The sequence below is a fragment of the Daphnia magna genome, unplaced genomic scaffold (genome assembly GCF_020631705.1).
Source record: "Daphnia magna isolate NIES unplaced genomic scaffold, ASM2063170v1.1 Dm_contigs130, whole genome shotgun sequence".
In the NCBI taxonomy this organism is placed as follows: Eukaryota; Metazoa; Arthropoda; class Branchiopoda; order Diplostraca; family Daphniidae; genus Daphnia; species Daphnia magna.
The window spans coordinates 152,467-175,605 of NW_025533133.1; the positions used below are offsets into that span (position 1 = coordinate 152,467).

At 42.7% G+C, this 23,139-nt stretch overlaps 7 protein-coding genes across 12 annotated transcripts; 4 read left to right on the top strand and 3 right to left on the bottom strand.

The window, feature by feature from the left end:
• The first annotated feature begins 557 nt into the window (after positions 1-557).
• LOC116929164 (transcription elongation factor S-II) lies at positions 558-2,197 on the top strand. 3 transcript variants are annotated; one of them, XM_032936322.2, is made up of 6 exons: positions 559-747; positions 816-993; positions 1,063-1,299; positions 1,361-1,557; positions 1,661-1,807; positions 1,880-2,197. In XM_032936322.2, exons 1-6 carry the CDS (start codon positions 682-684, stop codon positions 1,958-1,960), a joined length of 906 nt encoding a protein of 301 aa, XP_032792213.2. In that variant the 5' UTR covers positions 559-681; the 3' UTR covers positions 1,961-2,197. The 3 variants fall into 3 exon arrangements, with proteins under 3 accessions (XP_032792212.2, XP_032792213.2, XP_045022969.1); XM_045167034.1 differs by having other exon boundaries at positions 560-747; positions 1,057-1,299; XM_032936321.2 differs by having other exon boundaries at positions 558-747; positions 816-1,299.
• Positions 2,198-2,279: 82 nt separating this feature from the next.
• LOC123466984 (hexosaminidase D-like) lies at positions 2,280-5,812 on the bottom strand. The gene is made up of 8 exons (XM_045167033.1): positions 5,229-5,812; positions 4,648-5,092; positions 4,282-4,586; positions 4,024-4,215; positions 3,665-3,916; positions 3,276-3,594; positions 3,019-3,212; positions 2,280-2,948 (listed from the first exon to the last, which is right to left on the bottom strand). Exons 2-8 carry the CDS (start codon positions 5,054-5,056, stop codon positions 2,562-2,564), a joined length of 2,058 nt encoding a protein of 685 aa, XP_045022968.1. The 5' UTR covers positions 5,057-5,092; positions 5,229-5,812; the 3' UTR covers positions 2,280-2,561.
• A 932-nt stretch (positions 5,813-6,744) lies between these two features.
• On the top strand, positions 6,745-9,672 carry LOC123466434. Of its 3 annotated transcripts, XM_045167031.1 has the most exons (5): positions 6,745-6,889; positions 6,993-7,103; positions 7,183-7,895; positions 7,962-8,113; positions 8,203-9,672. In XM_045167031.1, exons 3-5 carry the CDS (start codon positions 7,196-7,198, stop codon positions 9,433-9,435), a joined length of 2,085 nt encoding a protein of 694 aa, XP_045022966.1. In that variant the 5' UTR covers positions 6,745-6,889; positions 6,993-7,103; positions 7,183-7,195; the 3' UTR covers positions 9,436-9,672. The 3 variants fall into 3 exon arrangements, with proteins under 3 accessions (XP_045022966.1, XP_045022965.1, XP_045022967.1); XM_045167030.1 differs by lacking the exons at positions 6,745-6,889; positions 6,993-7,103 and having other exon boundaries at positions 7,110-7,895; XM_045167032.1 differs by lacking the exons at positions 6,745-6,889; positions 6,993-7,103 and having other exon boundaries at positions 7,110-7,895; positions 7,962-8,083.
• A 294-nt stretch (positions 9,673-9,966) lies between these two features.
• On the top strand, positions 9,967-11,239 carry LOC116933776 (pupal cuticle protein 36). 2 transcript variants are annotated; one of them, XM_045167035.1, is made up of 2 exons: positions 9,967-10,122; positions 10,216-11,239. In XM_045167035.1, the coding sequence occupies exons 1-2, from the start codon at positions 10,000-10,002 to the stop codon at positions 10,924-10,926; spliced, it is 834 nt and encodes a 277-aa protein (XP_045022970.1). In that variant the 5' UTR covers positions 9,967-9,999; the 3' UTR covers positions 10,927-11,239. The 2 variants fall into 2 exon arrangements, with proteins under 2 accessions (XP_045022970.1, XP_032797372.2); XM_032941481.2 differs by having other exon boundaries at positions 9,997-10,122; positions 10,213-11,239.
• A 993-nt stretch (positions 11,240-12,232) lies between these two features.
• Positions 12,233-17,195, top strand: LOC116929144 (mediator of RNA polymerase II transcription subunit 15). Its single transcript, XM_045167043.1, has 9 exons — positions 12,233-12,407; positions 12,486-12,695; positions 12,802-12,879; positions 12,969-13,142; positions 13,211-14,106; positions 14,179-16,419; positions 16,596-16,719; positions 16,795-16,959; positions 17,029-17,195. The coding sequence occupies exons 1-9, from the start codon at positions 12,233-12,235 to the stop codon at positions 17,082-17,084; spliced, it is 4,119 nt and encodes a 1,372-aa protein (XP_045022978.1). The 3' UTR covers positions 17,085-17,195.
• Positions 17,196-17,957: 762 nt separating this feature from the next.
• Positions 17,958-19,684, bottom strand: LOC116929163 (cell wall integrity and stress response component 3). Its single transcript, XM_032936320.2, has 5 exons — positions 19,540-19,684; positions 19,127-19,454; positions 18,707-18,985; positions 18,443-18,603; positions 17,958-18,275 (listed from the first exon to the last, which is right to left on the bottom strand). Exons 1-5 carry the CDS (start codon positions 19,591-19,593, stop codon positions 18,129-18,131), a joined length of 969 nt encoding a protein of 322 aa, XP_032792211.2. The 5' UTR covers positions 19,594-19,684; the 3' UTR covers positions 17,958-18,128.
• A 1,570-nt stretch (positions 19,685-21,254) lies between these two features.
• On the bottom strand, positions 21,255-22,966 carry LOC116929570 (myotubularin-related protein DDB_G0290005). The gene is made up of 5 exons (XM_032936829.2): positions 22,913-22,966; positions 22,443-22,785; positions 21,980-22,312; positions 21,680-21,840; positions 21,255-21,589 (listed from the first exon to the last, which is right to left on the bottom strand). The coding sequence occupies exons 1-5, from the start codon at positions 22,964-22,966 to the stop codon at positions 21,443-21,445; spliced, it is 1,038 nt and encodes a 345-aa protein (XP_032792720.2). The 3' UTR covers positions 21,255-21,442.
• Positions 22,967-23,139: the final 173 nt, after the last annotated feature.

Genomic DNA, 23,139 nt, shown 5'->3' on the forward strand with positions numbered 1-23,139 from the left:
TATTGTTCGAACACCATTTGTGGCTGACGAGAAAACACAACATGGCGAATCACCAATAATGCCAAACATGCATTAGGGCCAAATTCATCACGCGGTTGATAGTGTGTTTTCATATTAAATTAACAAATAAATTTGCATTTGAGTGATTTATCAAATCGTATCTGGTCAAAGTGACGCTGCTTATCGCAAATGCGATCCCGAAACATGAGCTCTACCTTCAACGAATACTTTACAAAGGAAGGCGCCCTTTAGTCGGTTTTTATTTTGGGGGGCTTTACGTAGGCTACGGCTATGCGTGAGTGACCCAAAAGTAGGAAATTATCGCTAGCAAGCAATTTAGAAAACACAACGGCCCTCGGGCAATAAGGACGCGCTGATCAAGTAACAATAAAACTAAATTGAATATTACTTGCAAGAGAATTGAGTCGTTTAAATCTTTTGGCAAAGTTTGGTAAGAAAAAAAATCTAATTCATGATCGCGTAAACTGTACGTGTACGTGATTGATAAGGTCATGTCTCTGTGTAAAATGGAAATGGACAAACGCATCGTTCTGTCGTCTGCTATTGAAGCTGTTGTGTTATTGCCCTTTCATCGGTACAACGCGGCTTCCAAGTAATCACGTTTCGCGCGTAAATCTCGAAGTTTTCCCCGTCACTACCATTTAAAATCGCTTTTTCACAATGGATTGCGAGAAAGATGTGCTGCGTATTCAGAAGAAGTTGGATAAAATTGTGAAAGAAGAATTGGTAATACAGTTTTTTTATCTTGTACGTGACACGCTACTCAAGTTGTCAGTTTACCTTGATTTTCGCAGGGCCAAGATGAGGCATTGGATTATCTAAAAGCTCTAAAAGATCTACCTATCAATTTGGCTGTCCTGACAAGCACTAGAATTGGGATGACTGTCAATGCTATTCGAAAGAAAAGTGAAAATGATGAAGTCAACAATCTTACAAAAGCCCTAATAAAGAAATGGAAAAAACTCCTACCTGGTAACTACCAAACTATTCTGTTAAGCCCCAACTGTCGTTACTTTCCGTTTTTTGCAAATGTTGACTCAGGATCAGCTACCCCAAAAGAAAGCACGAAAGAGGAAGGGAAGACATCGGATAAAGCCAAAGAACCACCAAAAGAGAGCCAGGCTCTAGTTAAAGAATCAGCCAAAGATAAAAAGGGATCATCTAGCAATGTTCAATCATCTTTCCCTGCTCTACCAACAACCACTACAGACTCTGTTCGACTTAAATGCAGAGAGATGTTGTGTGCTGCAATAAAAGGAGATGGAGTTGCTGTAGATGGTACATAAATCATTGTTTACAAAATAGGACATTTACCAATTCTTTATTTTTTATGAGAAAGGTGGGGGAGATCCTGAATATCTCGCCCAAATGCTAGAAGAATGCATTTTCAAAGAATTTAAAAATACAGATATGAAGTACAAGAACAGAGTTAGAAGTCGAGTCTCTAATCTGAAGGACACCCGAAACCCTAACCTGCGCCTCAATTTCCTCTGTGGTCAAGTCAGCCCTGCTCGTTTGTCAAATATGACATCTGAAGTGAGTAAAAGTTGACAATGAAGATATTTAAGGGTGGCTTATGGTTCCAACAACCTTTGGTGAACGTATCGTTTAAAACGTTATTTATCCAAATGCCTTTTAGGAAATGGCTTCAGATGAAATGAAAAACATTCGTCAAAAGTTCACTAAAGAAAGCATCAACGATGCTCAATTGGCCACAGTCCAGGGTACACAAACCGATCTCCTCAAATGCGGAAAATGCGGACAACGCAACTGCACTTATAATCAGGCAAGACAGTATTTATTAAAATACTCACCAGTAGCAGTTCTGACATTGCCATATTCCTTTGTTCTCAACTAGGTCCAAACACGAAGCGCTGATGAACCGATGACTACATTCGTTCTCTGCAACGCGTGTGGCAACCGATGGAAGTTTTGCTAAAAACCTCATGTTCACTAATCATGCTAAAAAAGTTTCTTTACCTACGTTTGATTAAGACAAAGCCTCGACTCCATTTGACTAACCTTTCTTAGCCCATTATTTTTTTTTTTCTCTCCCTAAAGCACCTCAGAAGTGGAAAACAATTTTGAATATTTCCCTCTTCAGCTCAATAGAGTCCTTTATTGCATTAGTGGCTCTATAGTAAAAACTGACTGAATACAAAACCGTAAAATCGAACTCGATTTTTAGCTGATGTATTCAATTTATCTTTTCTTTGACCAAATTTAGTCGTCAATTTAGGTCAAAATACAAAAAAAGATAATGGAATAATAAACTTTTTTCGAGTGCTACCGTTGCCGACAAACGAATAATAGAAAAGTAGATAAATGTAAGAACGTGAACAGCGCGTCAAAACAGTCGATTATTACAACAAAAAAAATTTTAATAATCAAAAGGGGTGAGGGGCGAAAAATATCATGCGAAATAGCAGGGAATGGATAAAATGTGCACATTGGGGAGGGAGAGTTTTTCCAGTGCAACAAAAGAGTGAAAATATAGTATACATGTATTGCAGCATCATATATTTGGGATTCGTGAGTTTTCAGTGCCGAGTGCTGAACTGCGTTTCGTTCAAATTGAAAACGCTGCCGAAATTGAGGCCGTACTGCTGCCACCCATCAAATAACTTAAGTGGGCGAACGGGCCAATACTTTTGCGAACGTAACGTGGCTGCGTCCATTTGGATGCGATCTAACTTCTCGAAAAGTGGAAGTAGTTTTTGCTCCATCCATTCAGAAACCGTGTGAATGTCGAAAATGTGTTTAAGCATATCCATCGTCTGCTTAGCCACGGCATTTAGACTGCCAGAGAGGTAAGGCAAGTCGCGCAAAAGCTCATCGATCCGAGCTGGGCTACTGTAATTATGCCGGACACTATATTCCGTCAACCAGCCCTTACGCTTTGTAGTCAGTAGAACAAATTCTTCGATCTAAAATTAAAACAACGGTGATATGTTAATGAGATGCACTGGCTACTCGAAGAACAATCAATTTATTTACTTCTTTTTCAAGCCTGAGGATCCGGCCCGTGCTTTTGAAAAAATGTGCACCCGGAAAGAAGCACATGGTCATCTTTTCGTGCAAGAATCGATCAGAACGGCTGGTTCGGAGCTCAGGAATCTTTTCATACCGTGGAGCCTTTTGGCAAGATAAGGCTTTATAAAGTGATGGCGCAAGGGATTGATTATAGTATCCTATAGATGCAAAATGAAATACGTTAATAAGGGAAGCTGAAGATTAGAAACTGTTGATCACACCTCGTGAAGTAGTCAATAAGTTGACGGCTAAAGAAGGAATGGCTGCCGGTAACAATTCGCAGAGATTGCTAAAGTGATCGTAACGTTGCCATCCCGTGATGGCTAGACCTCTGAGTCCTTGTCGGAATTTAGGACTTTCCGTTCGTCCAACGTCCAGCCAGTTGAGATTATTTTCCAAATGCCGGGTAACATCTGGGACTATCATGGTTTCCCCAAAGGCGCCTTTAAATGCGCTTGATATCCAAAAAGACGGAAAAACTTGCGCGTACCGATCAAATACGTAAGATCCCGCAAAACGATACACATCTTCGGCGTACACCTGTTGATTTTATCAAATGGTAAGAAGTCTGCCAAAGTAAAAATCGGAGAAAAAATGAGATTTTTCTTACCCAAACCATAGGTTCAACTAGATCTCCTAGCTTGGCATCATCAAGCGCAGCAGCAGTCATATGTCTCAGCATGTCGTCCCAAATGATGGGTTTAACTTTGTACTTGCTCGTGACGTATGAAGCCACTCGATGGACATGAGAGAGAAAAATATCATCTTTGGGCTTGAGTGAACAGATTGCACATTCGGCCATGTGAAAGACTTCGTCGCATCCGATATGCAGAAACTTGCTTCCTTCATGCAACGACATAATCTGTTGGCGATAGCACACAATAAAGGAGTGAATAAAAAAACAGCTCGCGTAGAACAAGGAAATAAAAAGCACAAAGAAAAACGGAAAGAAAGTAAAAGCGATCGTACTTGATCAACCAGGTTTTGAATTAAAACAAATGATTCATTTTGCGACGGACACAAGGCCTGTGGCACACTAGGATTCTCTCTCAGGTGGGAAAATTGGGGCAGTTTCAGTGCATATTCCAAGTGCCCAAATGTCTGGACGAGTGGTATCACCTCCAATTTATAAGCTTCGGCAACCTTCAACAGCGAACGAATCTAGAAATTAAGACAAATAAAGCAATACAAGCCAAATATATAAAAAAACGAATCAAAAATTATTACCTCTGCCCGAGTGTAGTGGTTAGTTGCAGCGATGGATTTCAAAACACCGTCATAAGGGAACATATCTTCATACTCTATGAGTAGTCCTGTACCTCCCAGCTGCACAAGAAGGGGGATCAGTTGTTGCAAATAGTCAATTTTTGGCGGAGCGCCTTTTAGATCAAAATGAACGAGTCGACGTTCTGGAACAAAGATTGGAGTATCTTTTGGATTAACTGGCGCTGCACCCTGAGAAATATAGACATTTTCTGGCAAATTCCCAATAGGCCTCGCAATACTTTGTGTTTCCCCTCCTGGTGTGTCACCTTCAAGAAATTCAAACACAAATTACTTCAACAAATATAGTGAAAAAAAAAACAGCCTTACCTCTTGCAATGGGACTAGCTGGATAATAACTTGGAACTTTCTGGTGATAGAAGATTGGCCCAGAATTTACTACATTTTCCAAATTTTGGGTAGCAAAAGCTTTGTAACCCTTGATAGCTTGGCCACCAGTGCTAGTCACAATAGGTTCCGTATGGGGAAGGAACTGAACACTATCAGTCCAGTCACTGTCTCCAGCTTGCTGATCAACTCTTTCTTTATTGGGGAAGGTCTGTGTTTTTCCCCCTGATGTGAGGGCATTGTTGGAGATTTCATGGTAAAATGGAGCCTTGACTAGATCCGGGTGGAGTTTGAGGGCCACCAACACCATCACTGCACACACCAAAAGCACAGAGACAAACAAACATTTGCATTGCCTCAACGAAAAAATGTTTCGTAGTAAACGTGCCATATTCCTTTGAGTCAGAGAAGCATCCTTTTGATTAATCTACAGGATAAAATAGACAAGATAAAACACATGAAATCGGTTTCAAAAATGATTTGTTGCTATCGATAATTTTTTCCACAATGCTGTTATGTTCTTAACCTAAAGGCATGCAACATGCACATCAAATTCCACTTACCACACTAAGAAGATCAAAACAATGAAAGGCAAGAACAAAGTGTAGGTTCTTTGGAACTGTTTCTTCTATGAAGCTTGTGTTACTACTGCATGAAAAAGGCAAATCTTATTGGGCATCAGCGACATTTAACGTAAACGAAAGGTAATAAAACTTAAACAGCCAGAACTCTGAAGACGTGAATCAGCATAATAAACCTTCTTCGAGTGTCATTTTGACCAAATCGGATTCTGCGCTCTAACTCGACAAGACGGAAGTCAAGGAGAAACGGCAGCTCATTCTATACTGAGCTTGTTCGTCTGCGCGTTTGGGTTTGAGGGTGCGTTGACATGGGCTATTGAAAACGCTTTGAAAAGTCAAAACCTCTCACTCAGACCAGGACAAAATAACTGATCTCAGGGTGAAATTGAGGCCCTTGTCCGGTCAATTGTTAGGTTTTCCTTCCTTTTCATTTGGTACGCTTATTTTTCCACAAACAATTGTTGTTGAATGTTGATAGAGCGTGACCAATGCCGTGCCTCTTGTGGTGGGTTCAGTCATCCGAATAGAAACTCTTTTGAGTTTGTTTTTCAATTTTCATGTTTTCTACTTTTGATAAATGCAAAATGTGCGTCAGATGGAAGAAGAAAAATAACACGAAAGAATTTCAGAAAATTTGGCTATCGTCAGCTCTTCAGTAATTAAAAAAAGTATTTTTTACTTTAGACGCTTTTTACGCTACTGACGCCTGACGCTGACACTGAGTACCGACTACTGACAAACAACCTGATGACAAGGTATTACTCATACACAACTGTGGAGCTATCATGGTTATAAATTGCTTTATGCAAAAGACTTGAAAAGTTATGCCATGCAGTAACTTTAGCTGAGAAGTGCCTTGGAAAGCAGCAAAGAAAATGTGTAGGCTACTTTCTTTCGTCTAAGCACGCCACGACGCATATATGAACACTTATGCGTCTGATGGCGACCGAGAAAAGTGAAAGACTGGGCAAAGCAGTTTTTCTCTTGAAATAGAACTTTGTTTTCCATTGCTCCCCTTTTCCGTTATATTTTTAGTCAAATATTGGGGGGAAGCAAAAGAATCACACGTGTCTTTGCCTTTTGGTGTACCAAACGTGGTCGTATCTCATTATTGTTCCACGCAAAGAAAATGCTGTGAAATATATATTTATGTATACGCATATACAGTATATGTACTGTATATAGTACCAACTATATAGATAGACGTTGTAAGGGTTCCACACATTCTTACTTATTCGACGTTTTCTTGTCTCAAAAACTCGTTCAACCAGTTCATTGTCGCCAGCGGTTGTTTCAGATTAGGCCTGCCAATCTGAGATTGCGAGACTTCATTGTCCACTAAGGTGGAGGTACAAGTCGATTTTAAGGAAGACTTTGAGATCCCTAACCGTAAAAACGATGCCCTGGAAGTGATCTGGTGGTCTTTCCTTTCTTTTTTATTGCACTTATTTTTTGGACAGGATAAAGATCTTAATTTGGATGATGTTTTCTGTCAAGCAGATGGCAAGACAGCTGCACCGTTTCCCACACCGCATTTCACATTTCTTGAGACCAACTCGGCCCTTGGCTGCAACACAAAATTCGAATGAAGCGTATTTGTCGTGGCTGATGATGCAACACGATATTTCCTGACCTCCCTTTAGGTAACTAGCCTATACCCACTGTTCGTTATTTACCCTACTCTGCAACCTCATCTATCTATGCGACGGTGACACACAAGTTATACATTCCATATTTGTTTTTCAGATAGGAACAGCTTGCGTGCCTATAGCATGAGACGGATATCAATCGTTATCTTTGGCGTGACACGTCCCGCCTGCCCGTGTTAGAGCGGCGTGCTGTATTAATCTAGATCCAGTATAACGCGTTTGACCGTGTCGTTTCCTTTCTGTCGAATTTCCAAATGAAATGTTAGCGTTTTAATTGAAATTTACAGCTAATCTGCAAAGATGAAAGTGCAATACGACGAAGATCAGATTTTGGGTCGAGGTGACTACTCGATCGTCTTCCGTGGCACTTTCAATCGTCAACCTGTCGCTGTGAAGAGGATCCAGCTGATTGACGCTAGAAATAGCGAAGAACTAGCCAACTGTTTGGCTAGTTTGCATCATCCCAACGTCGTCAGACTTTTACATTCAGAGAGCGATGCGCATTTTCGCTATCACGCCCTGGAACTGTGTGCCGGCTCACTGGATCAGCTCTTCCTCAGCGACCAGGATCCGAAAAAGTACCGTGGTCCTATGCCAGCTTATGATCTCATCGTTTTGCACCAACTCGCTGCCGGTCTTTACCACATCCATTCAAACGGTTTGGTTCACGGCGACGTCCGTCCGGAGAACGTCCTCATCTCGACGGGTACGGCCGGTAGTCGTCAACGAGTTCTCATGAAATGGGCCGATTTCGGACTGTGTCGCGAGATGAGCGACAAATGGATAAGATCCATCTGGATGGCACCGGAAATGATTGACCAGTCGGAGAAAGGAAGGCATCGAAACGACCAACGGAAGACACGAATAGACACTGCCGAAAGTGACATGTTCTCGCAGGGTTGCGTGTTCTTCTATTTCCTGATGGGCGGAATTCATCCATTCGGTGCTCCGTGGGAAGTGACGTCCAACGTTGTCAGGAATAGGCCTGTTCATTTCACAAGTAAAAGCCTAATTTTCTGTCGAAATAACACGAATAATTGTATTATTTGACTTTTCAAAAATTTAGAATTGTTGCCTGGACATTTTGCTCGTGGAGTCACGCAAAAGATGTTGGAGCCGGAACCGGAAGATCGGCTGACGTCAGACGAAGTCGTTCAGCAATTGAGCATCATCATGAAGCCGCAAGAGGTGATGAATAATGATTATGATGACGAACAGGTTACTTATACAATTTATACCCACGAATTTTGTAAGTATTGAAAAATTAACCACTAAAATATTGTATTTTTTCAAATTCATTCAACCAGTACCAACAAAGGGGATTGGAACTGCTGGAATTGTGCTCCAATCCTGATCCGCAAGTGGAATCCATGTGCTCTTTAATTGATGAGGGCGTCGACTTGAACTGCACCGGAGACGAAGGCATGACGCCATTGCTCTTACTCTGCCGATGGAATCAAACTCCTCGATTGTACATATGTTTGAAATTATTGCTCGTTGAGCGCGAACATCACTACAATCCCGTCGACATCAATTGCCGCGATATTAACGGCTGGAACGCGTTGCTATACCTCTCACGTCACTACCCGAGTGAAGACCTGCTACAGATTATCCACCTGCTAATCGATCACGGGATCCAAGTCGATTGCAAAAATGAAGACGGGGAAAATGCCCTCCTTTTCCTGTGTCAGTATTATTCCAACGACAATTTGATCGACATCATTCAGCTGCTGATTCAACAAGGAATCGACGTCGATTGTTGTGACCACAACGGCTGGAACGCTCTGCTCTACCTGTGTCTTCATTATTCCAATGACAACCTGATCGCCATTATCGAACTGCTCGTTCATCACGGCATCAGCGTGAATCGCACCAACAACTACGGCAACAACGCTCTTCGCTACTTGTGCCAGTATTACTCCAAAGACAATCTGTTGAGCATCATCCAACTGCTGATACGCAACGGCATCGACATCAACAGTCGAAATAATTACGGCAACGATGCCCTCAGATACCTGTGCCAATATTACGCCAAAGACGATCTGGTCTCCATCGTGCAATTGCTCATTGAAAACGGGATCGATTTGAGGCTGAGGAATCACGAAGGATGGAATGCCTTGTTGACTGTTTGTCAGTTTTACACGAACGATAACCTGGCCGACATTGTCCAGCTGTTGATTCAAAACGGAGTCGACGTCAACGGCAAGAACAAAGACGGCTGGAACGCGTTGATGTTACTCTGTCGCTACTACACCAACGAACATTTGATTGACGTCATTCAAATTCTCATCGAGAGCGGAATCGACTTGAACAGCCGAACACCGAACGGATCCAACGCTTTGCTGATATTGTGCGCCAATTACTCGAAAGATAATTTAATTGCGATCGTTAAATTATTGACCCGCAATGGAATCGATGCCCGTTGCAAAGACAGCGACGGTGGCAACGCAGTCCGTTACGTACGCCGTTGGTATAAAGGCGCCAACGTGTTGGAGATTACGCAACTTTTGATTACGAACGGTTGCGGTGGCGACAGTTGAATTTCTTCCACGGTCCGATCAGTTAGCGACAGTGGCCAACCCACTTTAGATTCTTATTTGTATGTAAACACATTTGAGATATGATAACCAATTAGTAGAAATATGCCTTGGATTAGAAACAATTGAATTTTTAATTGGAATATAGATTTCTGTTTCTTTCATGTCTTGAGCCTTTGTTCCACTTAACCAACACCTTGGACACCTTTGCCTAGTCTGGATTACAAGTTGTCATATATACATTTTTGTTTTTTGTTTTAAACACCATATTTACGATGTGAAACACTCCTTAAAGCCTCAAATTACGTTACAAGTTCTAAGTTAAAGTCTCCGGCGCCCCCCAAATCATCAGATATCATTTTGATTAGATTGAACCAAAATGAATTTTTTACACAGAGAAATCAACAGGTATATCAATCAAGAGCAGGAAGGAAACGTAGCGAGTTAACGCCTTGGCTCGGAGCAAGGTCGTAAACAAATTCTTGATGCAACGCACGTTTTTGACAGGGTTGTAGGGCGTGGTCAAGGCATCAACAAGGAATAGAGGGGCCATTGTTGACTTAGTTGATGGCCTTGATTACACCGAAAGCTTTGGAGAAAATGGGTGAGCATAAAAGGGTCAGATCTCAGTCTGCTAATAGCATTCTCCACGAGCTCATTCTTCTGACGAGAACTACAATGAAATCTACGGTAAACACATATTCGTTTGAATTTATGTTTTAAGCTACAGCTAAAAAGGTCCTATAGGATAAACATTTTGTTTTCATTTTTCCTTTAAAGCAGATTGCTTGCCTGTTGGTGTTGGCTGTTGCCGCCCAAGCTCAATACTTTGGCAACTACGGATACGGACTCGGTGGATATGGTGGATATGGTGGATACTACGGAGGATACTACCCCTACACCGGTGTTCGAACTGCTGCCGTACCTGCTGCCTACCCCGTTTCTTATGGCTACCCATCTTTCACCGCCAGCCAGTACCACGGACAGGATGAGCTCGGCCAGGCCCGTTTCGGCTATGCCCACCCAGGACAGGCAGCTACCAACCTTCGTGATGCTTTCGGCAACCAAGTCGGCAGCTACGCTTACTTCAACCCAGAGGGTAAAGAGGTCCGCGTTTCCTACACCGCCGACTCACGAGGCTTCCGCGTCCTCTCCAACGACCTGCCCGTTGCCCCAGTCTCCAACTTGGTAGCCCCCGTTCAGGTCCAGGACACTCCCGAGGTTGCCAAAGCCAAGGCTGAACACGCTGTGGCCGTTGCTGCTGCTCGGGCTGCTGCTCCCGCCACCCCAACCACCGAAGTCCGATTGAAACGCCAAAGCGAAGCAGCTCATCCATTCCCCGCCCACGTCGGAGTTGGTCAGATCGGTGGAGCCCATCCCGGCCCTGCCCATGTTGGTGCCGGTCAAATCGGTGGTGCTCACCCTGGCCCTGCTCATGTCGGAGCTAACCACCGAGGTGGAGCTCATCCTTGCCCTGCTTTTGTCGCTTGTTAAAAAAAAACATTTACATATCTGGTCGCTTTGTCTTCACATTTTTGTTTGGATTTTCTTGTTATTTTCTTCACTTGATGATTAAATTGTTCATTCAACTACTGAGCACACATCCATCCATGCTTCCGTTTTCCCACGTAGCTGGCTTAGAGTGGCCATGACGTATACGCATATACAACGATCAATTATAGCCATAAAGGAGTGGCCAAATGACTTGCACGAATGCTATGTAAAATGCCTGCTTAAAGTCTTACCTTGTCGAACAGTTGTTCACATGTCCTTTTATGCATGAAATATATCGCTATCATTAAGGTCATCTTACGACACGTTTCTCCAATGTAAATTCACATTCACATTGTGTTACAACATAGAACTGTAGCAAAGCAAAACAGCAGACTATTGGCAAGAGACATTCAAGCTTTCCAGCTTGTGTATGCAGCCAAATCAGTGGGTCTTGTTACATGGGGAAAAAAAGAAAAACCGCGAAAAACGAGTTCTGAATGGCTAATACACGAAAATATCGGCTCCCAAAACAAAAGTTGTGGTTAATTTTGGAATGCTGAAGCTGCTAACCAGATGACGTAAGTTCATTGCCCCAAGAGGATGACACTTGCTTTATGAACACCCAATAATAGCTAAAATTAATGTTCCAGAAGAAATTTATCGATAAACTTGTACTGCTGGATATCGATGAAAAGTTCCATAGATTTTGAAATGTTTTTCCAAATGTTTTTTTTTTTTTTTTTAAATCAAATTTCCGATTTTTACTTGGGAAATGAATTGTCGAAAACAATAACAATGGATGGCTGCGTTTCCTGATTACGTGATTCGTTACAAACAGTTAAATCCGTTTGGCAAAGCGGCCATGCAAAACCATGCGAGAAGGTCAATCAAACCTAATTCCACCTTCTTATCGTGAAATGATTAGCTTTTTAAAACTTATCATTATGTATATACGTTGGTAACGTAAGCAAAATGAATGTTATAATGTTACTTCTATAGAATAGCGAATAAACAAAAGAAAGGGAAGAAAAGGAAGACTCTTTTCTAGGAAGGCAAATGGACGCGAGTAAAATCTAATCAACCGTGAAAGCAGGGAAATTCTGCTGGAAAATTCCACCCGGAAATTAAAAAAAAAAAAGCATAAGAAAAACGAATACACCGGAATCGAAAAATCCGGAAAAGCAAAAGTCTATATAAAGAGGCGTTGAAATTCAAATGGATCAAGTATTCCAGCATCGTCAAAGAAAAAGAAACAATGTTGTTTTTACCTGTGCTCATATGTCTCTGTCATTTATGGATCACTTCCATGGCTGCCATCGCCACGGATGGTAGTGGGATCCAGCATCGTCAGAAAGGATTGATGACGCCATCCTACCGTCTTTCATCGCCCTTTATGAACCGTAAAATAACATTTTCAGAGTTGGATTTTCTTCTACGACACATGTCTACGAATTCAACCAAATCGAGGAATCGTAAACCAGGTAAACAACAAAACATTTTGGCTGACTATTTACGGGAATATTAACATTTTAAAAATGAAACTGCAATTTTGAGGACAGGAAAATCGTTTTCTGGTGGTTCAGTGACAGATGACCAATGGCGGTTCTATCCCATTTCTCCAACACTCGTTGATGTGCTTCCATCTAGCGATGGAAAATTCAAAAAAAGTTCGACTAAATCTCGAAGCATTTCTAGGATTAATCCTCGATTCGTCAAATTTAAAATAGTTGACATCGAAAGCCTTGCACGTTTGAAGCACTCACAAACAAGTAAGTCACTCTCTTTTTCCACTAATGCATCATTTAAACCTTAAATAAATGAGGGCCTTTAAGAATTCGAGTGTCGTTATACTTTTCTATACATGAAATCTGATAGATCGAACCCACCACAAACGAAAAGAAACGGCCAATGGAAAAAGAACACGCCCACCGACTGACGATGAACTAATAGACGGTAATTGTGTTCGGCTATAGAATTTCAGTTGTAGCTCCAAAATCGTTCCGTTTTTTTGTATTTTCTTAATGATTTATTTATACGTGTAGATAAACACTCATTAAACAATACGTACGATCCATTTGGAAATGCATCTGGTATTGACCAGACTAGCAGGTCGGGTCCTTATTGGTTCGGTATCCGAAGGTTAATTGGATCGAAAATAGGAATAGGAAGGATTTTTGGATACACGAGTTACCCCACCTTTGTCGCTGGACCGCCAGGTAATGAAATTTGACTTTCTTTTCCTTTGGAATTGAAATTCCTGTAATACACCTGAACATTTTTCCAGGTCCACCTGGACCGCCTGGACCCCCTGGTCCAACAGGAGTAGGAATACCTGGTATACCAGGTGTACCAGGGGTGCCCGGTGCAGCAGGGGCAGCAGGCGCAGCTGGAGCTGCTGGACCCACGGGTGCAACTGGTCCGGCCGGTACATCAGGAGCAGCTGGTCCAACCGGAGCCAATGGCCCACCTGGAGCACCGGGTCCAACTGGTGCAACTGGTCCGTCTGGTACTTCTGGTGCTACTGGTCCTCCTGGTCCGTCTGGTTCAGTGGGTGCAACTGGAGCAACAGGCCCAACTGGTCCGACGGGCTCAACAGGTCCTTCTGGTTCTACCGGTCCTCCTGGTTCATCGGGAGCCATTGGCGCCCCTGGTGCGTCAGGTGCAGCCGGGGCATCCGGCCCTCCCGGTGCAACTGGTCCAGCAGGTTCATCTGGTGCAACAGGCCCAACTGGCCCATCAGGTTCGGCTGGCCCAACAGGCCCACCCGGTCAAGTTGGTGCAGCTGGAGCTCCAGGAGCTGCTGGGGCAGCCGGTGCATCCGGTCCCCCGGGTCCACCAGGTCCTACAGGCGCTGCTGGAGCAGCCGGTGCAGCTGGATCGGCAGGCGCAAGTGGTGCGGCTGGTGCAATAGGTCCATCCGGCCCCCCTGGATCAGCAGGTACACCTGGTCAAGTTGGTGCAGCTGGAGCACCAGGAGCGGCTGGAACAGCCGGTGCATCAGGTCCACCGGGTCCTCCGGGTTCTCCAGGCACTGCAGGAGCAGCCGGTGCAGCTGGAACGGCAGGCGCAAGTGGTGCGACTGGTGCAACAGGTCCACCCGGTCCTCCTGGACCAGCAGGTGCACCAGGAACACCTGGAGTATTTGCCGATTTCGTGACAGATTCGCTACTTAAGTTTTCGGTATTTGACATTTCGCGAATTGTTTTAGCCTCGTCATCATTTGCGATGCAATTCTATTTGATTTAATGGTAGCACGGGCAAAAGAAGAAAGATGCAGCTAAACCGGGACAACTGGGACCAAAGGCGGGGACGGTTGAATCGGCTCAACCGTCCGTCAATGTTCAGCCAGAACCACAAACGACCCAACATGAAGAGAAAGAAAAGGAACAACATTTCACTGGAGGAGAACAGTCGGCGGATGAGATGGTGCAAGACGAACATTTAGAAGTCGAGCACCAGGTGGAAGCCGTGATGTCGGTGCAACCGGAAGAAAAAACAGAGTCGTTTCAATGGATACTGGAACACGACAAGAATCCAATTAAACTGGTTCTTTCGCTGCACAAAGACAGGCCAACGCATTCAGAGAATGCAACGCAACAGTTTGGGTTGATGCAATCGGGAGAACATTCAAGTTCAGTTAAATTAGACAAAGATGTGAAGCAAAACGTAACGCCAGTTGAACGGCCACAGCACGTGGAGAAGTCGGGTGGATTGGTAGTTCAAAAGCCCGGACCAGCTGAGTCAGAGCAAAAATTAGAGGAAATAGGAAATGTACGGCCAAAACCAATGGAGTTGATCCAGCTGAGAGAGAAAGTGCAATCGTACGATATCCTACAGCCAGAGCATATATTGGAATTGATTGAATGGATGCAGCGACAACACGGTTCAGAACCAGATGAACCAACGATCAAACACGAAAAGGCCACGCCCGTTGAACCAATGCTGATGAAGAAGGATTCAAACGATTCCGTGCAAATGAGAGAAATAGAGCCAACATCGGAACGGATGAAACACGAAGAGAAGTCCAATGGATCTGCAGCACTGGCACACAATTCCGCCTTGCAACCAAATTTCATAGCCGTTCAATTAGCACAAGCCGAACAAGACAAATCAGATCGCATGCAACCGAATCAAACGTTTCAAGGAATCAAACAGCAGCAGCAGAAGTTTGTTGAGATTCTTAATCCAGGAAAGCCAGAAGTGCTAGATGAATCAGGACCGTTGGTGCAAATTATGGAACAATTGGGATCATTTCAAGCAGAAGGAAATGCTAACGCAATTCAACCGATGTTGGGGCATGGTGAGTCATCGAAACCAGACCAACAAGAACAATGGGGTAATCAGGTCGAGTCATTTGAATCGATTCAAGTGGATCAAAAATTAACAACAATCGAAAATGTCAATCAACCGGACGAGAACAAGTTGCCTATTGGATTGACATGGCCGAGAAATGATGAATTTGAACCACGACAGCCGGAAACTAGTACGGAATTCACCGTTGTAGAGCAACCAGTTGAACAGACGACACAATCAGAGAAGAAGGTCGACGTTCTTGAAGTAAAGCAGCCAGAGAAGAATTCAACTTTAATTGAACAGGAGTTACGGGTGATGCCAATGCCATTTAAGGAGCCATTCGAGACTCACGACCAGGATGCAGAAAAGCAATTTACAGCATCGCCTGAATTCTTATTCCCTGACGAAAATGCAAAACAGTTTGAATCGATGCCACAGAAGCCAATAGAATCACAGCAGTCGGAACAGAAAGTGGAAACACCTGACCAGACTAAATCTGAATGGTTGCAGTCAGAGGAAAATGGCGACCAAACAACACCTCCAATGTCAAAGGAGAACGAACGGGTCTTTTCCCCAGACGTGAGTCACAAGCTGAAAGTTGCACAAGAAGATGAGAAACATTCGGAAATTGTCCAGTCGGATCTTAAAGAGATGGTACCCCAGCCAACACTGCTGGAACAAGGCACGGAGCTAATCGACCGTACTAAAGTGGAAGCAAAAGAGCAAACATCCGAAAGTCTAGCACAAGCGCAGAACAATGAAACAGTTGAAATGATTCATTCAACGCAGAGGATGGAAACCCCTGAATTCAATCAGTCCAGCCATAGCGACACATTAGCCATCGTCCCATTTGTTCGAAAAGAAAACCTGACCGAATCGATCCAGACGGCGCAGCAAAACGTAGAGCTGGATGGAAACATTGAATCGTTACAGCCGGAGCATTTTGAAATTTCCGAAACCAAAAACGTGTCAACGCAGTTGTTATTAGAATCAGAGAGAAAGCCTTTAGGATGGATAGAATCAGAGCAGATGAAGATGTCCGATGAAATTGTGCATCGACCGGTACGAAACGAGACACCAGTTGAGTCGGACGAGCGAAAAGCTGTGCCACTTGAGTTGATGCAATCGCAAGAAAGGGAGCATCAGGTGAATTCGTCTGCACGCGGATACAAGAAGAAACCCAGTGAATCTGTCAAGCAGGTAAAAAAGGTGCGTTGAACTGTTTTAGTTCGCTATACCATCACAATTTAGAGAGGTAATAATGAGCTCGTCAATGAATGATTGAAAGTTCCCATGGTACAATCAACTTGTCTTGAATTATAACGTTGCTTATCTTGTAAACATTAAATCTAATAAAGTCTGCCTAAAACTTGTAGGAAGACCAACTTCAAACTGAGCACATTTCGGTGAATGGTGATCATTTAAAAACCGCAGAGGGAATCGAGCAAATGGGACACGAGCTAGATGAAGAAATTACCTGGATAATGCAAATTTTGTCAGGTAGCATTAGTCTACCTCTATTTTAAAATATAACATTGGTCGATTCATTTTCTTATTCCAAACATTTCCGCCTAGACGATGAATCAAATCCAGTGGAACAGAAAACGGCCCACGTCGCAGAGCCCACCGACGTGCCCGCAATCCATCCAATAGAGACTCGTGATGAAGTTGTTAGTGAGGCCGATGACGCAAAGATCGAATCGTCGGATCTTCTGCGGCAATTTTATTCGTCATACATTCGTCAGTGATTAATCACATTTTTTTAAAAAAGAAGAACTGCCCCTCTATTCATTTGCATTTTCTATATAGGTCCGATCCGGAAGGTTGAACCAGCAGCTGATCCGATCACGACAGACGTTCGATAAGCCTACGAAAAACGTGTGTAAATTTCAGTAGAATCATACTGAGGATTCTACTATATTTTTTCTCAATTCTCAGTGTACAAAGGTGTCGTGCATAATAAAAATTCAAAATGATTTATGTTGACCAGATGTGTGCAAAAGAGATGACAGGGCATTCGCAAAATTATAAAGACTAAATGCAAAATGATCTCGCAGACTTTGTCAAGCCTTTAATGTCTACTGTAGGCATAATATTCTGCTTTGTCACCGTTCTCGGTGCTCTGTTTGTGTCATCCTTGCAATAGAAGCCCTTGCGAATCTCTTACATTACATCATAATCAAGTGCCCTTAAAAAAAAAAGAAGAACGTAAAACAAAGAGCTTCGTTTTCCTACGACTATGCTTACATAATGAACGTCAGCTGGACGGGGCGGGACCACCTGGAATAAGGTTGGGCCCGCGTGCAACACATGGTCATCCCATCATCTTTATAACTTCACAGCAGGGGATTGGGGTCCACTGGGTACAATACTTTTCGTAATGAAATGAAACCTCCGCTCTCTTCCTATGTTCGTTTAGTTGCGCTATCCTTATAAAAATGAACGCTTTTAAGTGGTTATAGTGCTACGTCGTACCCAAACGCCTGACCACAATAAGGCAAGTGATATAATCGTCAGCCGTGCGTGTAGATATATAATAGAAGCCAAATGTTTAGCCGCAATTGATGTAGCTGTATAGCTATGTATATATACGACTTGTTGCTATAGAATTGAGGTTTTTTGCTGTGGGCATTTCATTTTTAAAAAGCGTCACTTTGTGCCATCATATAGTCAAAAGCCAGATCCGCTGGATACATTTACGTGTTGATTTATTATGCAATCAGTGGTGGTCACACCGTGTGTACATTCATTGGAAAACACACATTGTATACACGTTTGTATCGAAATATGGACGTCAATTGATGTTTGTGTTAAGAACAAGGATTTATTAGTTGAACGTTGAGCAAGGCAAGACGAGGCAATGATGAAAATGGGAACAAAAATATGGAAATTAAGAAATGGAGGGCAGTTTAAACTGTAACCCAATCGCAGCACAGCTGATCGGCGTTGGCACTGCTGGCGAGCGATTTGATAATCAACGTGTTGTCCGCTGTGGTGTACGCTGTGTTTAAGATGGGTGGATTGGCCAGTATATTCGTCCCGAGCAGATCCAAAAACTATAACAAAATCCAATCCAAAAATGAAATACATTAAATAGGCTGTACTATACGTGTATAGACGATGTCGGATGACATGCATCTTCCCTTTTTTTTAAAGAATTACATAAGCTCTGTAATGTACAGGCTTATGCGTAAAATATGAAAGAAATTAAATGGAAATTTACCGTGACGTATGTGCCAGTTGAAACGTTGATGGAAGTGCAGGTAATTCGGATGTTGCTACCCAAAGCTACGGTGACGGAGAGACACTGTTCCACCTGGGTGCCTGGAGTTCGAATCGTTTTGTACGATCCAGTAGCAGTGTTCATCGTAGTCGAGCACGTCACTACACATAATAGCATAAGCCATGAAAAAAAGGGACGGTCAAATTTGCAAATTTAGTTTGGGGGGCTACACATTTATGGCTGATTGAGTTAAAGATCTTATACTCGGCATCATTGTTGTGGTTGTTGTGGTCGTTGTTGTCGTAGACGTCGTCGATATCGTCGTCGTCGGAGTTGTCGTCGATGTTGTTGAAGTTGTAGATGTTGTCGTTGTTGGTGTTGTAGTCGATGTCGTTGATGTTGTTGTCGTTTCCTCCGTTACCACAAGCGAAGAAAAAGAAATTAAACCTAATTTACCGAAAGCAAAGCCGATTGATCCTAAAATGATGCTCGCTTTCTTCTTCTTTGACAGGTTGTTCCACACTTTTTTCTTCTTCTTTTTGTCTGTACGAATGAACAATGACATCGCTCTGCGTTACAATTGTGTACAGAAGATGAGGCCATACAGGTGAGTCATTATTATTATTACTAGACCTATCTAAATATCCCTAAATTGAACCAAGAAAAACAAAAGGAGCATCGCACCTTCGTTGCAGTTGGGTTTCTCGCCATAATGATGCGGATCAACATCGTTATGGTAATCAGCGTCCGATGTGTAATCATTATTGGCTACTGATGTGTCGTCAATCACTTGCAAATTGGTGTACGAACTTCCGTAGCGGCTCGACTTGTCTTTCGAATCTTGACGAAATTTCTTGACAATGTGGTCGAGGTAAACGACCTGAGGACGAGGATCTCTGTAGTAATACTCGTCCGGCTTGGTAGCAACGTCGTTGGTCACTTCATTGCTGTGATTTGGGCGTCGTTTTTTAGCCATCCACAAGGAAGAGACGAGTAGACTGGGAAGTAAAACCTTGATCGCACATACAATTCAAGTTGTTTTTTTCCATTGATTATTTAACAGCATGAACGTTTTAGAAAGGAATGAATGTTATTACCAAGCAAATGGAGAAAAGAATAACGAGGCGTTTTGAATTGGAATTGTCCTCCATTTTGTTAGCCTGTAAAGTATACGTGTTTTGGCACTTTTATTTGACAACTGCAATTACGAAAAAATGGGGAGAACTAAGTCCTTTGGCTATGTAGTTCTTTGCTTGTTTACTGGTACGAGCCACAGCCGAGACTGATTCAAGATCCCACACACATAGTCCGGCAAGATTTCAAAGAACAATGCATGTTCATTGGTGAGCCAACTTGTAGTGGGCTGGAACTTGGAGCTGCCATCATTAAATAGCAATCACCTATTCAAAGTAACATGAAAAACAAAAACAAAAAACTCGTTTGTGTCTTTAGAGTTTCGCTTTGTTTTAATCCAAATAATGTATACGCTATATCTAACTCATTTCCAGCCATGCTGTCTGATGCACTGGACACGACAGCAGAAAAAGCCGTTGGCGCCGCATCATATATCGCGCAAATATACTTCAAACATCAGTTGTGCTATATGTAGTTTTATGCTTGCGTATTATTTTTAGTTGCAACGGACTAGCTGTTCCGCTTTGAAGCGCTGACGTCCATTTGCACGGCTGTACTGCTTTATACTTTATAACGACGTGCTCGAAATTCATCCAATGTTCTGCTTCACCCTTTTCGTTTCTAGTTTGAATTGTCTTACATACAAATTGTTCGTACCGCCCTCTCACAAAACTAGGACGCCGACAATCTTACAATAGAAATACTATATACACTTTTAGCTTAAATTAAATGAAATCGAATTCATTTAAGATTTAATTTTGTTCACTTGTGGCGGTTTTGCTAAACATTCTTACACCGAGGTGGTCGGAAATCTCGATGTTCAGCCACCGCGGTATAGATAACGATCAACGTTTTAAAACATAACATCGCAGAGTTGGCGCGTTGATTATTTGCGTCGTTTTTCTATTGGTCGCCTTTTTTTTTTTCACCATTGTAATTAGTGCCAGTCCGCTTGTCGAGGCGTATAGATGGGCATCGTACAACACATGCTGTTCCACCTTGATAATTGGCAATCACGTGATGCTGTCCGTTAGGGATAGTTTATACATACACACAAACAATTTAGCGCGGGTGTGACTGGGTACAACGTGATTCTCACACTTGAATAAACAAAACGCGCATTTCATTCTCTTTATATACTCATTGTTTTTGCGTGTTTCTTGTTTGTTTCCAAGACTATACAGCCGTCATATTGCGGCTAATGATGGGAATCGACTGCTTTTATCTATACAAGGACAAACAATTCACCGGGGGGCCACGGGGTACAACGTGATTCTCACTCCAATAAAACGCACCGCCGTTTTATATTTTCATGTTTAATGATTTGCATTTCTTTTTATTTCTTTTTTGTCTTGAGGCATCAGCCATAATGTATCCACGCAATACGCTTGGCTGATGGGAATCGACCGCTGTATATACACGATGCAGATGTTTATGTGATGTCACGAGACGCTTTTAGATTACAAATTATGGTATATGTATGCGAAACTATTTTATATTCACCGTTATCATCAACGACAAGATGTAGTACGGATAGAACAGGATAGAGTCTTTTACACGCTCTTTGGTGATTGCTAACTGTATGGGGTACAGTATACGCTGCAACAACGAGCTGATAAGGATGTTTCATCCTTGTATCAGATTGCTAACACTCTATGTACAGCCTATGTATAGCAAATGGGCGTTGTGCGTACGATTCGATTCTTAAGTCAAATTGATTATAAACAAGTGTCGTTATGTTACGCGAGTCGTAATAACATTAGGGCCAAATACAACAGAGAGATTGTGGGCCTATAAGGAATTATGCATGGCGGCCCCCTTTGTCGTTATTCCAACTGACAGTTTGATGCTATATATACGTTTTAATTAAACTGTAATCCAATTGCAACACAGCTGATCGGCGTTGGCACTGCTGGCGAGCGATTTGATAACCATCGTATTGTCCGCCGTGGTATACGCTGTGTTTATGATGGGCGGATTTGCAACTACACTCGTCCCGGATAGATCTAATATCTAAAGCGGATGACGAATTCAATAAAAAACAGAATTTTAAACAAATTAGCCGACTGAATCAATCAAAATAAAAACAATGGCGAAAATTACGGTGACGTATGTGCCAGTGGAGACGTTGATGGAAGTGCAGGTGATTTGGATTTTGCTGCCGGCCGGTACAGTGACGGAGAGACACTGTTCCATTTGTTCGCCAGGTGTTCGAATAGTTTTGTAATCTCCCGTGGTATTTGTCACTTGATTCGAACACGTCACTAAATCGGCCATCGAAAAGGAAGAACAAATGATGACCGTGATGATATTATTAAAATGAAACTCTTTGAAAATGTGATGAGCTCTGCGAATAAAGTCTATCGTCTTTGTTTCTTGTCAGAGTCCACAAGTCTTTTATACTTGGCATCATCGTTGTTGTCGTTGTTGTCGTTGTTGTCGTAGACGTCGTTGTCGTAGACGTCGTCGTCGTCGGAGTTGTCGTCGATGTTGTTGTAGTGGTAGACGTGGTGGTTGTGGGCGTTGTAGTCGTTGTTGGCGTTGTGGTCGTTGTGGGTGTTGTAGTCGATGTCGTTGACGTCGTCGATGTTGTTGTCGTGTCTTCCAAGACGACCAGCGACGGAAACGAAATGAAACCCAATTTGACGAAAGCAAAACCGATCGTCCCTAAAATAATGCTGGCTCTCTTTTTCTTCGACAGGTAATTCCAGGCATTCTTTTTTTTCTTTTTCTCACCTGCAACAAGAAAAATCGATTCATATCGAAACATGTTATACCATATAGAAATTATATATACAGCCAGTCAAAGCAGATGAAACTTGGAAAAAGACAAATGTTTTGTGAGAGAAAAGAAAATGTACATCACCTTCTTCGCAATTGGGTTTCTCGTTGACATGATGATGGTGCGGGCCAACATCGTTAGAGTAATCAGCGTTTGATGCTGCTGGATAATCGATTTTGGATGTTGCGTCATCACTGACATCTTCATTAGAGTACGGGCTTCCGAAGCGGCTCGATTTTGCGTACAACTCTCTCGATCTGTGACTCGAATCTTGGCGAAATTTGTTAATAAAGTAGTTAAGGAATAGGATCTGATGGTGCAGATGACTGTCGTAATAGTCGTCTGCATGAATGGCAATGTCGTTTGACAGTTCTTCTTGACTTTGAGTCATCAACAAGGAAGAGACGAGTAAACTCGGCAACGGAACCTGTCAATTAGAAATTCATCAAGGGCGTATAAATTTGCGCGTAGCTTTACAACACAAATAATCTTTGAAAATTTCCAATGACAATTAAACGTATAGCAATATACAGGAAAAAGAACAAAAACCTTACCAAACAAATGAAGAAGAACACGACACGTTTTAAATTGGAGTCGGAGTTGCACATTTTGGCTGTCGCACAGGTAGGCACGCCCAAGTCGAATGCTGATCTACAACTTTACGCGCCGTACAGTCCACGTGTTTTTAGACCAACGGCCGTTTTCGACAGATTTTTTATTTTCTACATACGGCGGCGGATGTCTTGCGTGCACGAGTAGGCGGGAGGCGATTCGGAGGGAT